The following is a 21,178-nucleotide window of genomic DNA, read 5'->3' as shown; positions in this document are numbered from 1 at the left end:
TCGTTTTGATGTATAGGTTGATTAAGGAAACATCAAACTCATGACTATTGATTTTTGTGAATTTTCGTTAGAGTTTGATAGACTTTAAATGAACTTTTGATGATTTGAATGCCATGAAATGTTGTTAGTAAGTGTTTAGTTGTATTACATGTTTCATTACCTTCAAAACGGCATATCATATGTATAAATTGGATTCCCGAAACTTGAATTGCAATTGATGAACTTGAAACCTTGTTTTGGAACGTTTAACGAACTTTCGACGAGATTTTTGTTGTCTAAAATGATAAATTTGATTTAGGAAATGTATCTAGTTGTATTCCTTGTCGAAAGAGCTTTCCGGTGATATAAAATACATGTCTTGATTGTTTGCGGATCATAAACTAGGATTGATTGAAGTTTGGCTCGTGCCTTGTGTTTTCTGCAAACAGGGTCTGTAAGCCTTTTGGGACGCCGTCCCAACCTCCTAGACGCCGTCCCACCCTTTATATCAGGACGCCGTCCTGGCAATTGGGACGCCGTCCCACTCTTCATATCAGGACGCCGTCCTGGAAATTGGGACGCCGTCCTGATGCACTAAAACTGGCTGTTACTTTGGTCATTTGACATAAAAATGTTTGCTATGCTACGGACCTCCGATTAACATGAAACTTGGCCAACATGCTCATATATGATTATATAACTTAGAAAAATTGTCGGATACCCAACCCGACCCCGTTGACTTTTCTGTTGACTTTGACCCGACCAAGTTGACTTTTAATCAAACTTAACCAAATACTTATACAACCTTTCTAACATGCTTTTATACTTGATTCTCGCATGAAACTTGGCAACGTGATTCACATGCTATATTTAATCGAGTCGTAACGAGCCATAGGACTAATTGAACACATTTCACCCGACCTTGTGTCGTAACCGGTTAATTGATATAACTTACTTGTTTAGGTTAAGGCTAAGCAACTTTCATGCACACGTATACTTTGTGAAGTACATTTATACTCGTGCACTCGAGGTGAGATCATAGTCCCACCTTTTCAACAACTTTTATTCTTTTAAATCGTGGGCTGAGAAACATATACATTACATATTTATATACATTTCACATGTATATATACTTTTCATACTTTTATACTTTGAACACAAATACGAATACAAAGATACAGACGAGTTAGAACAAAAGTCCTCAATCCAATTATCATTAGTTCCACTTGCAGGGTGTAAGTGTAAGCGAGTGATTATGTTGTGTGGCCATACGGGTTTAACGAACCCTCATTCAGACGGTTCGCTACCGTTAGTGGATGAAATATAATTTCAACGTGCATAGTGTATGTTCTAACACTATATTCAAAATTCAGAGGGAAGATTCAGTTAAGTTTTGGTAATTGGGTGCTCGTGATACAGACAACATCTTTTGGGATGTATACGCTTGATATTCACTTTATACTAAATCTTGTGGTTTACAAACACATCTTTAGAGATGTATACGCCTTGATACTAAACCTTGTGATTCAAAATATACTTTTACAAATACATTTATGATCTCACCAACGTTTTTCGTTGACAGTTTTCTACATATTTTTCTCAAGTCTTGCACGATATGTGATACATGCTTCCGCTCATTATTTGATACTTGCATTGGATGTCGAGTATACATGCTTTTCATGGAGCGTCTTTTGACTTTACTTTAAACTGTGTCGCCTAGATTTCAATCGTACTTATAACGTTGTAACTTAACTTTTGGTTGAACAATTCTTGTAAACTTTGAAACAATCTTTATTTTGAAATGAAGGCGACATATTTTGGTCAAACGTTATCTTAAAGACTTATAATCAGGTAATGGGACCCACGTAGCCGACGCCGTCACTTGACGATTTGTCGGGGTCGCTACAGTTGGTATCAGAGCCTTGGTTGTAGGGATTTAGAGTTCATTTGTGTCCACCCCGAGTCATAGGGTACATAGGTGAATCTAGACTACAACCGGCATATAGACCGAAGTAGGAATTACTTGACTATTTGTGCATTTATACTCGAACTCTTCTATCATATCTAACTCGTATTCGATCTTGATCTTACGTTGATAAATTTTGTTGATGCGCCACCTTGACTTTATGAAGTAATGTTAAATGCACATGAGAATCAGGGTAATATAATTTCCGGGATTATATTACGGTGATTCACATGGACGTTCCGACATTATGACATAAAGAATTTAGGGCGAGTCAAGGAAAATTTTCTCTCTATCCTTAATCCATACTCCGGTTAGTATTGTTGAAAATACTAACCAACGATATTCTTGTGTCTTGAAGGAACAATGGCTCCTCGTCGCGTACGCCGCAATGAAACTCCCGAACAAGCTCTCGAACGGATGATAGCTACCGCCGTAGATGCGGCCATGGCCGGTCACTCATCCAACAACAATAATAATAACAACCACAACAACAACAACAATGGAGCCGGAAACTCAAACGAGGGGTGCTCCTATAAAGCTTTCATGGGGTGCAAACCTCACACTTTTGATGGAACCGGGGGACCGGTCGTGCTCACCCGATGGTTTGAGCAAACGGAAGCCGTCTTTAGCATAAGCGGTTGTCGGGACCAAGACAAGGTCAAATACTCCACTCACACTTTCTCCGGAATTGCTCTAACATGGTGGAACACCTATGTTCAATCGGTGGGTACCGATGAAGCTCATGCCCTCTCTTGGGCCGATCTAAAGGAAAAGATGATTGTTGAATATTTTCCGCGCGAAGAAACCCGAAAGCTTGAGGGAGAACTAAGAGCTTTGAAAGCGGTCGGAAACGATCTTAAAGCTTATAATCAACGTTTCGCCGAACTATCCTTGATGTGTCCTAATCTTGTTAACCCCGAATCTCAAAGGATTGAACTCTACATGCTCGGTCTTCCAAAAAGCATCAAACAAGGGGTGATTTCATCCAAACCCACTACTCATCAAGCCGCTATGAACATGGCTCGCCAACTAATTGAAACGGTTGACGAAATCGTAGTTCCGGCACCTAAGGCCGAGGATAAATCGGGCGGCAACAAAAGGAAGTGGGAACCCTCTCAATCAAGCAACAACAACTTTGCTAAGAAGCCTTACACCTCCGACGGCAAGAGGGGTTATACCGGACACCTACCGTATTGTAACGAGTGCTACAAACATCATTTAGGCGAATGTGGCAAACCATTTTGCTTGAAGTGTCAAAGAAGTGGCCATGTAGCCCACGATTGTAGGAATACCACTCCCGTCGCTCAAAAGGAGCCCAATGCACCCAAGACGGGTGTTTGTTTTGAATGTGGCCAACCGGGACATTTTAGGAGTGCGTGCCCAAATAAGAAAATCAACCCCAACGCACGCCGTTGAACTTTCAACATCGACACCTAGGATGCCCGAGACGACGATGGACTAGTCACGGGTACGTTTCTTCACAACAAACCGTATATTTCATACTTATTCGATTCGATTACCACTAGATGTTTATTAACCAAGTCTTTGACTCGTGCTCTTTACATTCCACTTTTTCCCCTAGACACTACTTAGGCAATTTAAGTGACCAACGGAAAAATATTGTGTGCCTATAAATTTTATTGGAGGATATACGTTAAGACTTTTGACTTGACACCTATAGAACTAGGGAGCTCGAAACCTATTCGTAAAAAAAAAAAAAAAAAAAAAAAAAAAAAAAAAATGTTTCCCCATCATCTTGTATAGATTATTGTGAACTGAGTAATTTTCCGTTGGAAACCGATACCCTCTCCCTCGCATCCATGACCTCATGATTTCTTGCATGAATCCCGTGTGTATTCCATAACGACCTCCGTTCCGGTTATCATCAATTGGGGGGTTAAGTGAGACGATGTCTCCTAAGCCATTTCCGAACTCGCAACGTTAGTTGTAAATCTCTCTTAGTACCGTTTGACTTATTTAGGACTTCGTCCGTATTCATGAACCTCCTAAATCACGTATGCAACTTATCTAGACAAATCTGTTATCATATTTATAGATGACGTCTTAACTTATTTAAGTAAAGAAGGAAAACGAACAACATCACCATCTTACGCTCGAACTTTTGAGAAAAGAGCAACTTTATACCAAATTCTCCGAGTGAGAATTTCTGTTGAACGAAGTCCAATTTTCTAGACCATAATGTTAATGGTCAAGGCATTACAATCAATCTCGAAATCAAGCCACATGTAATCAGGAAACTCTCCCCACTCAGACTTGTATTCGTAAAATCTTAGATCTCGTCTGTTATTACCGAAGATTCATTTCTGACTTTTCTCGTGTTACATGACTTTTAAACTCGTTAACTCACTAAGGAAAACTTTAAACCTCTCCGTGTTCGAGCCTTGAGCGTGATTCTTCACACCAACATTTCTAGTTAAATTCGTTATTTTACACGAAGAAGTCGAATACTAAATTGTGGATCCGATCAATTTTCTCGTCATCACGTACCACACTACATACCTCTGATATTTCACCATTACCGTCTGATATTACTGGAATTTAAGATAACACACAATCCAATGATACTTCACTCTTCTTTGACTTAACGTCCTTGTGTTTCTGATAATCGGCCAACTATTATTCAACCCCGAACTATACAACTACGTGTACTACCTCGTTTCTCTTTCAGACTTCAACTTTTGACAACTAGAGGCACGTTATGGCAACCTCGAGATGTAAGCTCATCCGATTCTAAGTCCTCATTTCACTCCTATCTTTATCGCTCGCATTTTCGTTTAAAGAAACTCCTTGTAACATTTCTCCATGGATAGAGAAACTCCTCATATTTCATAAGTATTCGCCACGAGGGTGAATAGTCCTAACGAACATTTTTCGAACACTAACTAACTTGTTCAAACGTATCTTAAGAGATTCTATTCCAACACGGTGTATCTTTGTCAATTATTCCGTATTGAAATACTCGTTTCACTTCTAATTTTACAAGGAACCTTGGGAACCCGCTTAGACGTGAGTACCGCGTATCTCCCACAACCGATGAACCGAGAAAACGAACGATTTACGTCTTGGAGAGACATGTCACAAGCTCGTATTGTCACCTTTAGTAGATCACTCGCACAACAGTAGTTACCACTCGTGTGCTCACCCGCACTTTCCGAAACCCTATATGACCGCTAATGTCATACCCCTGTTCATTTAACCAAAGCATCAACCACCGAAATCTGAACTCCATCAAGAAACAACAATTGAAATCATTCAAATCCGAGGAGGGCTCGAGACGATCCGTAGTCGCCAAAAGAGTTATACCAAACTTAGATGAAAACCTCACAAATCTCAGTGTGTAACCGCGTAATATTGAGAAACCGCACCTTGGAAAGGTGTAATCCATTTTGGGAAATCGAGAAAGGCTATATTCGCAATATTGAACCTTTTGAAACCTTGGGGCGTATTGGAACCGCTTCCTACCGTTTAGAACTTCCGACTCAATTAAGTTTCCGTTTACCCTACATTTCGTGTAACAAACATAGAAACGTGTCCTGCGGAACAGGAACGTGCAATCCTGCTAGGTACATCAACTATCGATGACAAACTACTCTTCATAGGAAAAACCAGTTGAAACCGGGGATCGTAAAAACCAAACCTTAATACAACGAAATACCCTAACTATCCAAATTCATGAGAACACTCAAGGACGTGCCTTCACTTATTCATAACATTGACAACGTAAAGTCTCGAGTAAGAGATATCGACTACTACTTCCAACTAAATTTCGGGACGAAATTTCTTTTGAGTTGTGGATAATGTAACATCCCGCGTTTTTTTTTCCGTTAAATTTAATTTTAACACCGTCTTTTTTTTTTAAAACATAATCTTTCGTATTTAAATTAATAGTTTCCGTGAGTAACGTTCATTATATTTTCGCTATTTAATTTTGACATCACCCGTTTACTCGAGCGTTTTAAAAATATTCGATCGGTTAAATCCCGCACCCGCTTTGAAACTCGAGGGACCGGAGTTGCCAAATGGGCAAACTAGTTGACTAGGTCAACTAGTCAACCCATTTCTCCACCATTTCCATCATCTCCCTCTCTCTCTTTCTCTCTAGCAAGAACACACACAAACCCCAACTTCATAGAATCATCATCTAAATTCGGATCGGGAAGCAAACTTCAAAACAAATTACATATTCGTGATCCTCTCATCATCCTCTTCGATTTGGTACAAATTTCATCCATTTTGGGTAACATTTCTAAAAACACTAAATTTCTCTAAATTCGTTTTATATACTTGAAATTGTGTTAGTTAGTGTCTATGGCTCGTGTGTAACATGAATATATGTTTTGTTTGCTCGATTTGTGGTTTGGAGTAACTAGTTTGAACATTTGAAATGGGTGTGCTAAATTCTTGATTTTGAATGAGTTAATGTTGTTAGATTGTTAAAGTGCATGTTTTAATTGTGTTACTAGTATCTTTAGCTTCGTTTTGATGTATAGGTTGATTAAGGAAACATCAAACTCATGACTATTGATTTTTGTGAATTTTCGTTAGAGTTTGATAGACTTTAAATGAACTTTTGATGATTTGAATGCCATGAAATGTTGTTAGTAAGTGTTTAGTTGTATTACATGTTTCATTACCTTCAAAACGGCATATCATATGTATAAATTGGATTCCCGAAACTTGAATTGCAATTGATGAACTTGAAACCTTGTTTTGGAACGTTTAACGAACTTTCGACGAGATTTTTGTTGTCTAAAATGATAAATTTGATTTAGGAAATGTATCTAGTTGTATTCCTTGTCGAAAGAGCTTTCCGGTGATATAAAATACATGTCTTGATTGTTTGCGGATCATAAACTAGGATTGATTGAAGTTTGGCTCGTGCCTTGTGTTTTCTGCAAACAGGGTCTGTAAGCCTTTTGGGACGCCGTCCCAACCTCCTAGACGCCGTCCCACCCTTTATATCAGGACGCCGTCCTGGCAATTGGGACGCCGTCCCACTCTTCATATCAGGACGCCGTCCTGGAAATTGGGACGCCGTCCTGATGCACTAAAACTGGCTGTTACTTTGGTCATTTGACATAAAAATGTTTGCTATGCTACGGACCTCCGATTAACATGAAACTTGGCCAACATGCTCATATATGATTATATAACTTAGAAAAATTGTCGGATACCCAACCCGACCCCGTTGACTTTTCTGTTGACTTTGACCCGACCAAGTTGACTTTTAATCAAACTTAACCAAATACTTATACAACCTTTCTAACATGCTTTTATACTTGATTCTCGCATGAAACTTGGCAACGTGATTCACATGCTATATTTAATCGAGTCGTAACGAGCCATAGGACTAATTGAACACATTTCACCCGACCTTGTGTCGTAACCGGTTAATTGATATAACTTACTTGTTTAGGTTAAGGCTAAGCAACTTTCATGCACACGTATACTTTGTGAAGTACATTTATACTCGTGCACTCGAGGTGAGATCATAGTCCCACCTTTTCAACAACTTTTATTCTTTTAAATCGTGGGCTGAGAAACATATACATTACATATTTATATACATTTCACATGTATATATACTTTTCATACTTTTATACTTTGAACACAAATACGAATACAAAGATACAGACGAGTTAGAACAAAAGTCCTCAATCCAATTATCATTAGTTCCACTTGCAGGGTGTAAGTGTAAGCGAGTGATTATGTTGTGTGGCCATACGGGTTTAACGAACCCTCATTCAGACGGTTCGCTACCGTTAGTGGATGAAATATAATTTCAACGTGCATAGTGTATGTTCTAACACTATATTCAAAATTCAGAGGGAAGATTCAGTTAAGTTTTGGTAATTGGGTGCTCGTGATACAGACAACATCTTTTGGGATGTATACGCTTGATATTCACTTTATACTAAATCTTGTGGTTTACAAACACATCTTTAGAGATGTATACGCCTTGATACTAAACCTTGTGATTCAAAATATACTTTTACAAATACATTTATGATCTCACCAACGTTTTTCGTTGACAGTTTTCTACATATTTTTCTCAGGTCTTGCACGATATGTGATACATGCTTCCGCTCATTATTTGATACTTGCATTGGATGTCGAGTATACATGCTTTTCATGGAGCGTCTTTTGACTTTACTTTAAACTGTGTCGCCTAGATTTCAATCGTACTTATAACGTTGTAACTTAACTTTTGGTTGAACAATTCTTGTAAACTTTGAAACAATCTTTATTTTGAAATGAAGGCGACATATTTTGGTCAAACGTTATCTTAAAGACTTATAATCAGGTAATGGGACCCACGTAGCCGACGCCGTCACTTGACGATTTGTCGGGGTCGCTACAGATGGAGTGTTACAAGAGGTCAAATAAAACTTACCCTAAAACTACTAATATCAAGGAACGAAAGCCCATCATCTCCTAAATATTGAAACAACGGTTCCAAAACAAAAAAATGAATATATCTTTGACAAATATATAATCCTTAAAGGTTACAAGTTTTTTGGCCATTTCATATAGTAGTGGCTGCGTTTTGATCAAAGGGAATTTTGACAAAATATGCAGCATTTAGGGTGAAAGTTGTAATTAATTAGGGTAAAATGTAAATGTTTGGGAGTAAGAATGATAACTTGAGGCATTCGAATGCAACCTTTTAATTTTTTATAATAATTACGGAGTAATAAATAAAAATCACCATACTTTTTGAAGATTTTTCTTTTTTTTTTTTTTTTTTTTTTTTTTTTTTTTTTGCTGCAAGTTAGGTTTCTTTGTCATCATCGTTCAATTCGAAATAATTTTATGAACAAACGCAACTAATTATATTCAAAACGGTTTTTTTAAAGGAAACATTTTTGATAGATTTTAATATATATATATATATATATATATATATATATATAAAATAATAATAATAATAATAATAATAATAAACAAACTAAAATAATTATACCATATAAATGACTAGAGTAAGTGATAAGTTCATTGGTTTATAAGTAAAACACTTCAATTTATCCTGCCACATTTTTTTTCACATTTTGTTCACATCTTTTTTCATTTCTCCATCAATATTAGTTTAATAATGGATGTTGAAATATTCAACCGCAAAGTGCGAGAAATTAGATATATTTGTTTTCCTTTCGAAAATTTAATGAAAAAATTATAATACATTATGTTATCCGTATTTGATTTTGATAGAAATAAAGAAAAGAAGAAATCAATCAAAAAGAACTTTACTTTCAGAAATATTGTGTTTTTTTTTATAAATATCGTGTTTTTAAAATTTTCAAATGTACAACATTAGGTACGTACAGTGACGAAACTAGGAAGGGGCAGGGGATGGAACCTTCCTCCAATGGATTTGAAATTTTTAGTGCAAAAATTTTGAATTTTTTTATTTTGTCATAATGATTTTTTTTGTTGTCTAAAAGTCTTCATTTTTTGCTAAAAAATCTTCATAGTTTGCCCAATAGCCTCCATATTTTTTCCAAAAAAAGTTGTTATGCTTTTTAATTTTTTTTGCTCCCGGTGAAAAACATTTACTATGTTTCCGCCAGTGTTTACGTATGTAATATGTTGTAAATACATGTAGACATTTTTTACGTGAATATCGTCTAATACTACAAACAAATACTAAGCAATCTATAGTTTCTATTAAAATCCTATGATGATGATGTCATTATTAGGCTAATTCTTTTATTAAGAAAAAATAAAAAATAAAAAGAAAAAAATCTAAGTCACTTAGATGATGTCATTAATCTTAATTATTTTATTATTAAAAAATTGTATTTATAGTAACTAATTATTTAATAATTTAAATAATGATTTCATTATTATTTTATATATTAATATATTAATTACTTAATTAAAAATTAGAAAAAAAATAACATAAAAACAAATAATATTTTTAAAACATGATCTTTCTGTTGAAGTATATTTGGTCGAAATATTAAGGTTATGTTTGATCAAGTTTTAGTATATATTTTTTTTTATTTGATAAAGATAAGATATACGGAGTATTTGTTTTTGTACAAATAAAAAAGTTAATGTAGTAAATTTTACTTCGATTTTCAAAGTCACAAACAATATTGGATATTGTTTTCGAGTTATATACGGACTAGCATCCGATTGGTGTTATAGTTCATTTATTCTGATCAAGTTAAGTACATCAATATGTTTGTAAAAACAACGACAAGTTTCTTAGTTGACATCCGTAGTTCCACGGGTCATTAAAATGACTTTAACATTTACATTTACTTAATACCTAAAATATATCATTGAACTGTTTTGTTTAAATAAACATGTGATACCACGAGTCATTTCACTAGTGTATATTAAAATGCAAACGCCGGAACGCGCGTTCCATTATCCAAATACTACGGAGTAATAATTAATAATTACCACATAGATTATTATATATACATACGAATAAGATAACTTAAAACTAACGTTGATAAATCACACTTTTAACATAAATATATATATCATTATCATCTTTTCCATCATGAAAGGAATGTATTTTTATCGATAAAAGGTGTGGATGTGACTTTCCTTAATTGGTGAATTTTGTTGTTACAAACAACTATTTGTATGTGGATCGTAAAAACATCTAGGTACATCCTTCTATACGCGGAGTCCAAACTTACGTCTACATGCATTGCAATTCATGGTTATATACTTTCTAAATTTTAAATATATTGCTCCAAATTTGCATGAATCGTTCTTTAGGAAGTAGTTTTGGAAGGTCAAAGAAATTTTTGTTCAACTTTGGCACAATATCCCGATAACGATTTTTTTCCCTTCGCAAATTATCATTCATTTAAACATTTTCATTATTTTAATTATAATATTATTGATTGATTGATATGAAACATCAGTTATTGCTATTAGTTTTGTATTTTAATTTAAGAAAATCATCTGATTATTGTGTTAGAAAATTGTAGATAATCAGAAAAAATGAATTTGATTTAAATAATGATTAGCTGAGTTTAAAGCGAATACCTAGTTATGAGAAAGCATGTTGTGCAGCGTTTCTAAAACGCAAAAACTACCACAAATGTTTTCTTTATGTATATTTAAAGTGTTGAGACATTGTTGAACTTAGGTACATATAGTAACTCTAGACAATCTGTATAAATTGTGAACCATATAAGATAACTGAATTGTAACTTTTCAACAAAGTATAATTGTCTCTTTTTAATTATTTGAATTTTGCTAACAGCAACTCTTAAAAGTAACACGCTTTAAACAGTTGTATATTCATATAATCGCCGCCATTAAATGAATAAGTAGCTGTTATCTACAATTACTTAAAACGCGTTAATGACAACCATAAGGGTTATTCATCTATTATAGTTAAATAATCTAGCTAATTTTAAGTGATTGATAGTGTTCTTTTAGTGAATATGAATAAATATAAATTTAACTATAATTTTAAAGGAGTATAAATTAAAGTATGAAATAATCTCTTCAAATACGTATGTCTATATCATGTTACTGTTGAATTTAAACTCAAAATCATCATCTAATTGATGAATTCAAACTATTATATTTGGTAGAAATAAAAGATCTAAACTTATAAATATCCAACGACAGCTTTGTTTTATAATTTTTAACCGACAAGCGTCCAAGTACACCAAGATATATTAACTAACAACGAAGATTTTGTCCAGGTGCATCTTTTCTCAAGCACGGTCCACTTTTTCTCCTTCTTTTAGATTTTGAAAACGTAAACTAAAATATGTTTGTATTCCGAACTTGGTGATTTACTCCGTATATACCACCAATATTTATTGTTAATTAATTATATTAAAAATGTTATACAAATATAATACTTCCTCCAACCATCCCTCTCAATTAATAGTTATGAGTTGATTTTTATTTTTTTAACTTTGATTTTAAATAATTTTTTTTTGTTATGTAATACACGATGAAATTTATATGAATGAATTAAATTATATATTCGTTTTTATTTGGTATAACTTTTATCAAATATTATATAACACAAAAAGATTATTTACAGTTTAAATTATGAAAAAGTTAATTCGGAACTATTAAATTGAGACGGGGAAGTAACGAGATATTAACAAAAATGCATTGCTATTAAAACATCGCCCAACTTAATAACAAGTTATATATTATTAAAAAAGAATACTTGTTACATATTACATTACATATACGATATTAAACAACGACCTTAGAAAAGAAAATTGAAATGAATTGTTGAGTCACCTAATATTTATTAAACAACGACATACTTTTATATTTAATTTGATGCTACTAAACACATCATTTTCCAATTTTACATTCGAAATTCATGATTTATAGTTTTATACATCGAAATTCATGATTCATTCGTAAATCACCATACACATTTCATAATGTTAAGCAATACAACACGTTAAAACATATCTGATAACCCTATTAAAGGTGAATTGGTGTCGGCCCCCACCAAAGACTAAAATTTTTTCAGTGTTCGACGTTTTATTACTGTTTACTTATTTTATCAAAATTTTAACATTTTGTACTCGTAAAAAAAAATTGTCGATCCCTCACTATTTGATAGCGTATGTATATGTAAATAAGTGATGTCAGAATTTAACCGGGTTTTTACACCCATACTCCATCCAGTGCAACCAATAAATAAATACCACATTAATACAAAGCTTAAATAGCCCAATCAAGATCCTTCCTTTATCTTCCATAACCACCAAAGTCAACTTTCCATTTCTATCTTCAACACAACCCAAAATAGGGATAATTTAGTAAATCCGCATATAGTCACCAAGTGAGGCCAAACCCATATATATTCCCTCTAAATCAACAAGTATGAATGCTTGAACCTAATTTTGGCTGTTCAAAAGATAGCCAGACGGCTCTAAATATCAAACTTTTCAAGATTCACCACCCAATTTCAAAACTAAAAAAATGTCAACCCTAAAAATCACCAAAAAACACAATAAACATCTCAACAATCCCTTTCCTTCAAACCCAAAATCTATACCCTTTAAACAGGGTACTCTGTTTTTACATTCCCAAACTACCTTTTCATCACATCAAATTTTTTCATTTGGAAATGATTTTGAGCTAAAATGGAGATCAGAAAATGGTGGGCATGTTTCAATTTCTCATAACTCACAACCTACAAGATCCATATGGTCAACAATCCCTGGTCAATCATTCATCTCTACTGCAATGGCTGAAACAGAAGTGGAAGAAAGCAGGGGATCATTCATTATAAAAGATCGAAATGTTCGATTAGTATGTGATCATCAAACAATTGATGAAATAAAAGTGTTTAAAAGTCAAAATGATATTAATTTTCAAGAAAAAGATCAAGACTTTGTATCTGGCTATGATGAAATTGGATCACAATTCCCTGTTCTTGAAATAAAAGGTAGGATTTTTAGCATGAGGAAGAACAAAAAGGGCTCAAATGGAGAAAAATGGGAACTTTTGGAGAAAGATGTACATAGTTATGTAAAGTATAAATTTTTATTAGAACAAAAGAGTAGTAATCAAATTAGGTTTCAAGTGAAACTTGGAAAACTAAATCTTGGTTCTTCACCAAAACTTTCACCAAGGAGTTACAAGGGATTGGTTAAAAAATCGAGTCGAACTAGAAAGATTCGACTTCGGTTATTCGGGTCAATTTCAAAAAGGAAACGGGTAGTCATGGATCCAAGTAACGAAGAGGAAAATGTAGCAATGAGAGATGGTGGATATGAGTGTTTTAACAGGATATGTCTTACGTATTCAAGTGAAAAGAACGAAAGATTCTTTGGGTTTGGTGAACAGTTTTCGCACATGGACTTTAAAGGAAGAAAAGTTCCTATCTTTGTTCAAGAACAAGGAATTGGGAGAGGAGATCAACCAATCACTTTTGCTGCTAATTTAGTTAGCTACAGGTAACATCAAACTTTCAGTATTTGTTAATCAATTAAAAAACTTAAAACTATCCATTCATAAAGTTTGTAGCTTTACTATTGCAAACATAAGTAGCTATTAATATATGTATGTGCATGCATTTGTGTATAAAATATGAGAATAACCTGGTAAACATTTTTATGTGATTGTATAGGGCTGGAGGTGACTGGAGTACAACGTATGCACCGTCACCATTTTATTTGACTTCAAAGATGAAATCTCTTTACCTTGAAGGTTACGATTATTCGGTCTTTGATCTAACACATGATGATAGAGTTCAGATACAGGTAATGCATACCTGAAATGGAAATATATTTTGATTTTGAGGTCCAATAAATTGGTTTTCAGTTTTCAAACGAACATTAGATATAGACATCGCCTCAACACTAACAGTTGATATAACTATATTAAATAATGGTTACAGATACATGGAGATAGTATTGAAGGTAGGATATTACATGGAAACTCACCTTCTGAACTCATTGAACAATTTACCGAGTCAATAGGCAGACCACCTGAACTTCCTGATTGGATCATATCTGGTGCCGTTGTTGGTATGCAAGGGGGAACAGATAAAGTTCGCCATGTTTGGGAAGAACTTGTGGCTCGTGATGTTCCAATATCAGCATTCTGGTTGCAGGTAGTATTCACATATCTGAAGTTAAAATAAAGATTAGATAATCATTTAGAAAACACATAAAATATAACTTAGAACAAACATGTAGAGAGTTACTTCTACACCTTATTTATCAAAGTTTCTCAAATAATCACAATTTGTCAAACAGTCAACACCGTAAAAATAGCTATTGTATGTCATAAAGCAGCAAAAGCACATCTAGACACGGGGTATGTTTGGTAAAATTAGCTGGTAGCTGGTAGCTTTTAGATATATATATAGGTGTTTGAGAGAGTAGCTGGTGCTGTAAAAAAAAAGAGTAAACTGACAAAAAGCTATGAGCTTTTTCTCATACGCTAGTTCTAAGAGCTTCTAGCTTTTTCCCTTCGTCTAAAAGCTTTAAGCTTTTTTAACAAAACGAAGATTTTTATTAGATAGGAGCTTTTTCATAAAAGCTAGAAGCTCTTATAAGTTCCAAAAAGCTCTTTACCAAACATACCCACTATCTTCTAGAAACGGATTATCCGATTTTGATTAGATTATCACTTATTAACACATAGCCACTGTGTAGGATTGGGTAGGGGAGAGAAAGACAGTAATCGGGTCACAACTTTGGTGGAATTGGGAAGTGGACGAAACACGATATCAAGGATGGAAACAACTAATCAACGATCTTAGTGCTCGACACATTAAAGTGATGACATACTGCAATCCTTGTTTAGCTCCCGTAAGTCTCGTTCGATTTCATACATAACAACTAAGAACAATAGAAGTCATCTTTTGATGAGATCATTTGATATTGCAGGTGGAAAGCAAGCCAGACGCAAAGCGAAACCTGTTTGAAGAGGCGAAAAAGTTGGACATTTTAGTGAAGGACAAAAATGGAAAAGCATACATGGTTCCTAATACTGCTTTTGATGTTGGGATGTTGGATTTGACTCATCCGAATACTGCAAATTGGTTCAAGAAAATTTTACGAGAAATGGTAGACGATGGTGTTCGGGGATGGATGGCTGATTTCGGTGAAGGGCTTCCTGTTGATGCTTGCATATACTCAGGTTTGATATACTTTCTTTATAATTATCCAAATTAAATACACTAATGCGTTAAAAAATATAATTAAAAATATAATTTCATCAACAAAATTTACTTTTTCGTCAATGTTAGTCGGTGAATCAGTTGATATGACATGTATCAGAGGATGGTTAAATGCTTTAGCCATCCTTAAATTTGTTCTTCTATATTGTACACATTTACCTATGTTTGGGCTGACTTGGTTACAGTTTATAGCTAACGGGTCAACTAAAAATGATAGCTAAAAGGGTAACGGGTCAAATGGGTCAAGAGGGTTGAAAGTCATCCAAAGTGAATACGAAAAATCTAAAATTTTGGAATCATACTGACCAAGTACATTGATAAATGTCTGTTTTTAAGTAAACCACATGTTAAATTATCGTTACATGACAACTTTAAAATCTTTTTTCATGCAATCTTTTCAGGTGAGGACCCAATTTCTGCACATAATAGATAGCCAGAAATATGGGCTCAAATAAACCGGGAGTTTACAGAAGAATGGAAAAGTACACTAACAGGAAAGGAAAAAGAAGACCCGTCAGAATTTTTAGTTTTCTTTATGAGAGCGGGTTTCAGAAACAGTCCAAAATGGGCAATGCTGTTTTGGGAGGGAGATCAAATGGTGAGTTGGCAGGCTAACGATGGCATAAAAAGTGCCGTTGTTGGCTTACTAAGTAGTGGACTTTGTGGATATGCGTTTAATCATAGCGATATTGGAGGTTATTGTGCAGTAAACTTACCGTTTTTGAAGTATAAAAGGGATGAAGAGTTACTTTTAAGATGGATGGAGTTAAATGCCTTCACTACAATATTTCGGACACATGAAGTAAGTTATATAGCATCTAGAGGGGGTAGTTTTCTCCCATTTAAAAATGGGTCAATTTGGGTTAGTGTTTTATGTCTAACGGGTCAAAATAAAAAAGTAGCTAAAAGGAAACTAGTCGAATGGGTCAAACAGTTAGAAAGTTCACCGGATGGCATTTATAGTTCATAATAAAACTAGGGGTGTGCATGGTACAGATTCGGACCAAACTAGTTCAGTTCGGTTTGTCCCGAGTCTCAATTTATAGCAGAAAGTTGGACAGAGGACCGGACCATATATTTCCAGTTCGGTTATTCTTTGTGTTATTTTCGGGTTCGGTTCGGTCCGGTCCGGACCGAAGACAAATCTGGAAAAATGTGGACCAAGGATTGGACCGAAGTAACTCGGTTCAGTTCTTGATCGGTTCGGCTCCTCATTATGGACCTAATATAGTTTCCTTAATCAAATTTGACACACACAGTTTTTCTAAAATAAATAAAAAAATATATAATAAGTATAAAAAATAAGTTTTAGAAAAACGTGCTTTAGGTCTAACACAACCTGACCCACACAAAAGTCTTCGTTTTGACCAGATGCTGTCTTTTAGGTAGCCGTGTCATCAATTTAATGTCCAGAACAATACTTAACTTGGTTTACATTAAATCTTGTGCAGGGAAACAAGCCATCAGTAAATAGCCAGTTTTACTCAAACGAAGCAACGTTATCACATTTTGCACGTTTTGCAAAAGTGTACAAAGCATGGAAATTTTACAGGATCCAACTTGTAAAGGTAACTACCAACTACAATCATATTCCTTACACATATACAGTTATTACATATTTACATAAACTGATCTAACATTTATGTTTACAACACAGGAAGCTAGTCAAAAAGGTCTTCCAGTTTGTCGACACTTATTTCTACATTACCCTAACGATGATCATGTACATAACTTGACATACGAACAGTTTCTAGTTGGTGACGAGTTCCTAGTTGTCCCCACTCTCGATAAACACAGAAAGAGTGTGAAGGCTTATTTTCCAGTTGGGGAAAAGTGTGTTTGGAAACATATATGGACCGGAGATTTGTATGATATTCAAGGTTCAGAAGCTTTGATCGATGCTCCTATTGGTTATCCAGCAGTTTTTGTGAAAAATGGATCTATTGTTGGAGAGACTTTTTTAAAAAATTTGAGAGAATACAAGATTATGTAAATACTTTGAGTACATTGATTTGGGCTGTTGAGTATAACAGTATCCACCATTGTGATTGGTCATACTGGTAGTTATCGATCGATGGAAAAAAGTGTACAGTTTATTGCAAACCTAATCAGATTTTTCGACGATTGAAAGAACTAAAAATCATCATTGAAATTTAACATTTTACTTGACATGCATCCGTAAATATGGCTCAACAAACAAATACGATCCACATATTTAGGCAGGTCGAATTTTACGAGTAAAATGTTAGAAATAGAGTATGATTTGACTGTCCGGATTGATCCTTGAATCGTGTATTCACTTTTTCTATAAAGTATTTCGATCAAATGATTGCTTTGGTTTCACGAAATATTTACAGGATAAGACAAGAGTGCAATTTGTGTTTTGGCAATGAAATCACAAATTAGATTGAGAGAAATGAGAATTCTGTAAGTTGTGCATGTAAGTAGAAGTGCCAAATCCGAATTCTGTAAATTAAGCTATATTGGCAGTTAATAATGGAAGGATACAACCCTTCATTATGGCGGGAAAAACTGTTACACGAAATGGTGTGACGAAATGGTGTGACTTTTGGCTGGAAACTCCTCGACATACACATTTTTGTCATAACGTATAGTGCCTTTTCAGTTGAGGTTTAGGGGCGTTGCCCCTTGACCCCAGCCAGGGGCACTGCCCCTTCGACCCTGCAAGGTTGCTGCCCCCTTGACCCCGCTTTTTCGTCGCATTATCGAGTCAACTCTTACGTGCGTGCACTCCGTACTCTCCAAACCCGTTAATAAGTATAACTCAATAGCTCTTGCTTACACGTAAATCGCAACTGCCTAAAATAATTGTTGGATAACACTAAAATCACCGGCATAAAATATCTAACTTTAATAACTGCAGTGTGCAGATTACCTCTGAACCATAGTGTTTACACAAGAATCAAACACAAAAACATATTACATATTTCACTAATCAAACAGGTGCTAAAGACCTAAAGGCTAAAGCAGTTACAAATTTGCAGAATATGTTAAATTGGTGAGAATGATTGATTAAGCTACAAAAAATATGGTTTACCAGAAAGAGAACTGACCTTTTTTTGTAGAGGAAATTGAAGATTTTGATGTAATCTGGGATTGATGAACGAATTGTTATGTGTTTATTATTAGTGGAGAGTTGAAGTTGTTATTCTAACCGCCTGATTCGCATAAATTCGTTGGATATTCTTTTATCTCTTCCTCCTACCTTAATCCAAAATAACACTAATCATTTGCATTTTTTATAAGATCATATTTTATATTTTAGTGTGAGTCTACCAAATAGTTTATATTTTTATTTTTGTTTTAACGTAGACTATTTTGTTTCAATATTTTTATTTAGTGTACGTCATATACTTTCAAAAAGTGTTATAATGTAAGCTATTAGTGACCGGTTACCTGCATGTAAAGTCCTTGGGGCTAACGGACGTTAACAAGAAGCATTTAAAGCTCAAATTGATTAGAGTTTCAGGTTCCTGATTACTCATTCAAGCTTCGTATTGCATCAGATCCTGTTAAAATTCATCTCTGAACAGTTGATCGAAAAGTCAAAGTTTATGAGATTTTGGTCAACAATTGAATTGGATTGATTTTAGTTCAAGAGTGTTAGGTGATTGAATTAAAACAACTTTCGTGAAGAAATCGTATCCTCCTGTTAGCTTCAGGACTACACACTCGGGTAACCGGTCACCAATAACTTACATTTGAACACTTTTTGAATTTATGTAACCTACACTGGTATTTTCTGAGTATATACCTACATTAGAAGAGAAAAAAAAGAAATATATATATATATATATATATATATATATATATATATATATATATATATATATATATATATATATATATATATATATATATATATATATATATATATAGTCTTAACTCTATATTTTACATAGTAATACTAATGTGTCATGTTGTATTAAATTTATGAGGACAAAAACTAGAAGTTCACTTTTTATTATATTTATTTATTAACCTAAATAAAGGATTATAATTTATTATATTTATTATTTGAGTTCTATTAATTAAGTCAATAGCAAGCGTAGATTCATTGATGACTTGACTATCACTTAAAGCTTAAAATTGAAATCCAGACAGGATTTAAAATTCATGAAAATTTGATCCTGCAATTTTCATGGTGTCTTATTTTTATTTTATAAAATATTTTTTCTTACTTATTGGTCGGGGGTCCTCTCGGAAGCAATTTTTTTATTCGTCGAAGAGAAAGAGGGAGGACTTTATCCACATTATTTTCACTCTGCTTCTGTTTATTCAAAGATAGAGGAAGTATTGTCTACATATCACTTCTTCCATACCTTGCATATGCATGATTGAATTTTGTTGTTGTTGTGGAGGAGAGGATCTTGACACTTTTATATGGATTTTGTTAGAAGTGATACCACTTCTATATCATTAAATACGAAAGGTCGTACCATTCTAAATTATAAACATATTCGATAAATTTTAGTAGTGTACAATAATCACACTTTATGGTGTCTTAATAAAACAATGATAAATTAAATTTATTAATGGCAATTATTTATTTGGATCCTATTTATAAATAAGATTGTTTGAATATATAAATAATTTATGAAATTTTCTAAAGATAGCTCTAAAGACTATGCTTAAGATACTAAAACATGCATTATTAGTATTTTATTTTATTTTTTAATTTTTTTTTAAAGGCAAGCTGTAAATTGTTAATAACCCCCTTTAATAACTACCTTACTAGCATAGTGTATCATCATATAATGCATAAATTATTTTCTTAAGTGTAGCTCTTAGAGCTATGCTTAGAAAAATCCATAATTTATTCATGTGGGAGATTTTAAAACTACGTCTAAACAATTCATATATAAATTAATTTCATTTATAATTAAAATTAACTATTGTCATTAATCATTAATAATACTAATACTAAAATTATGTAAAAAAATCGATATTAAAAAGGATATATTTATAATTATGATTAATTCAATAGAGTTTTAAAGTTTAAATTTAGTATGCTTTAAGTATTTTTTTTATTTTTTTTTATATTTATATATTCACACAAGCACAAATATCTGTAAATTTATATCCACACTAGTATGTACTCCGTATTTAATTTTAGGAGTTTCCTCATAATAATTGATGATGTGCGGAGCCCATCGGGCCGAGTAATTGGGCTTGGTCCATGGGCCGCGGTCAAGTCTTCCTCCTAAACCTTAATTCTCTCTTATAAATAAAGGGGCAATCTAAGCAATCGGCATACAATCTACACACAATTCTCACTAGGTGTAGTGACCCGAACTTTTCCATGTTTATATATATTAAATGAAATTGATATTTACATGATTAAGTGTTTCCAACATGTTAAGCAATCAAACTTGTTATGACTTGATTAATTGAAATAGGTTTCATATAGGCAATTGACCACCCAAGTTGATCGGCGATTCACGAACGTTAAAACTTGTAAAAACTATATGATGACATATATATGGATATATATATATATATATATATATATATATATATATATATATATATATGTATAT

At 33.7% G+C, this 21,178-nt stretch overlaps 1 protein-coding gene and 1 long non-coding RNA gene across 2 annotated transcripts; one reads left to right on the top strand and one right to left on the bottom strand.

Annotated features, from left to right (window-relative positions):
* Nucleotides 1-12,390: 12,390 nt before the first annotated feature.
* Nucleotides 12,391-18,825, bottom strand: LOC139840292 (uncharacterized). The gene is made up of 4 exons (XR_011757335.1): nt 18,692-18,825; nt 14,374-14,558; nt 14,029-14,201; nt 12,391-13,175 (listed from the first exon to the last, which is right to left on the bottom strand). It is a non-coding gene; the product is annotated as an uncharacterized lncRNA (long non-coding RNA).
* Nucleotides 12,794-17,610, top strand: LOC139840291 (uncharacterized). The gene is given in 8 exon segments (XM_071830554.1): nt 12,794-13,884; nt 14,058-14,190; nt 14,328-14,543; nt 15,091-15,246; nt 15,325-15,577; nt 16,019-16,419; nt 17,069-17,185; nt 17,275-17,610. Coding segments are annotated over 8 exon segments (2,592 nt in total). The 5' UTR covers nt 12,794-12,904.
* Nucleotides 18,826-21,178: the final 2,353 nt, after the last annotated feature.

This window comes from Rutidosis leptorrhynchoides, chromosome 4 (assembly GCF_046630445.1).
Source record: "Rutidosis leptorrhynchoides isolate AG116_Rl617_1_P2 chromosome 4, CSIRO_AGI_Rlap_v1, whole genome shotgun sequence".
Lineage (NCBI taxonomy): Eukaryota > Viridiplantae > Streptophyta > Magnoliopsida > Asterales > Asteraceae > Rutidosis > Rutidosis leptorrhynchoides.
The sequence above is the reverse complement of the archived record's forward strand: the minus strand, read 5'-3'. Positions and strand labels throughout refer to the sequence as shown.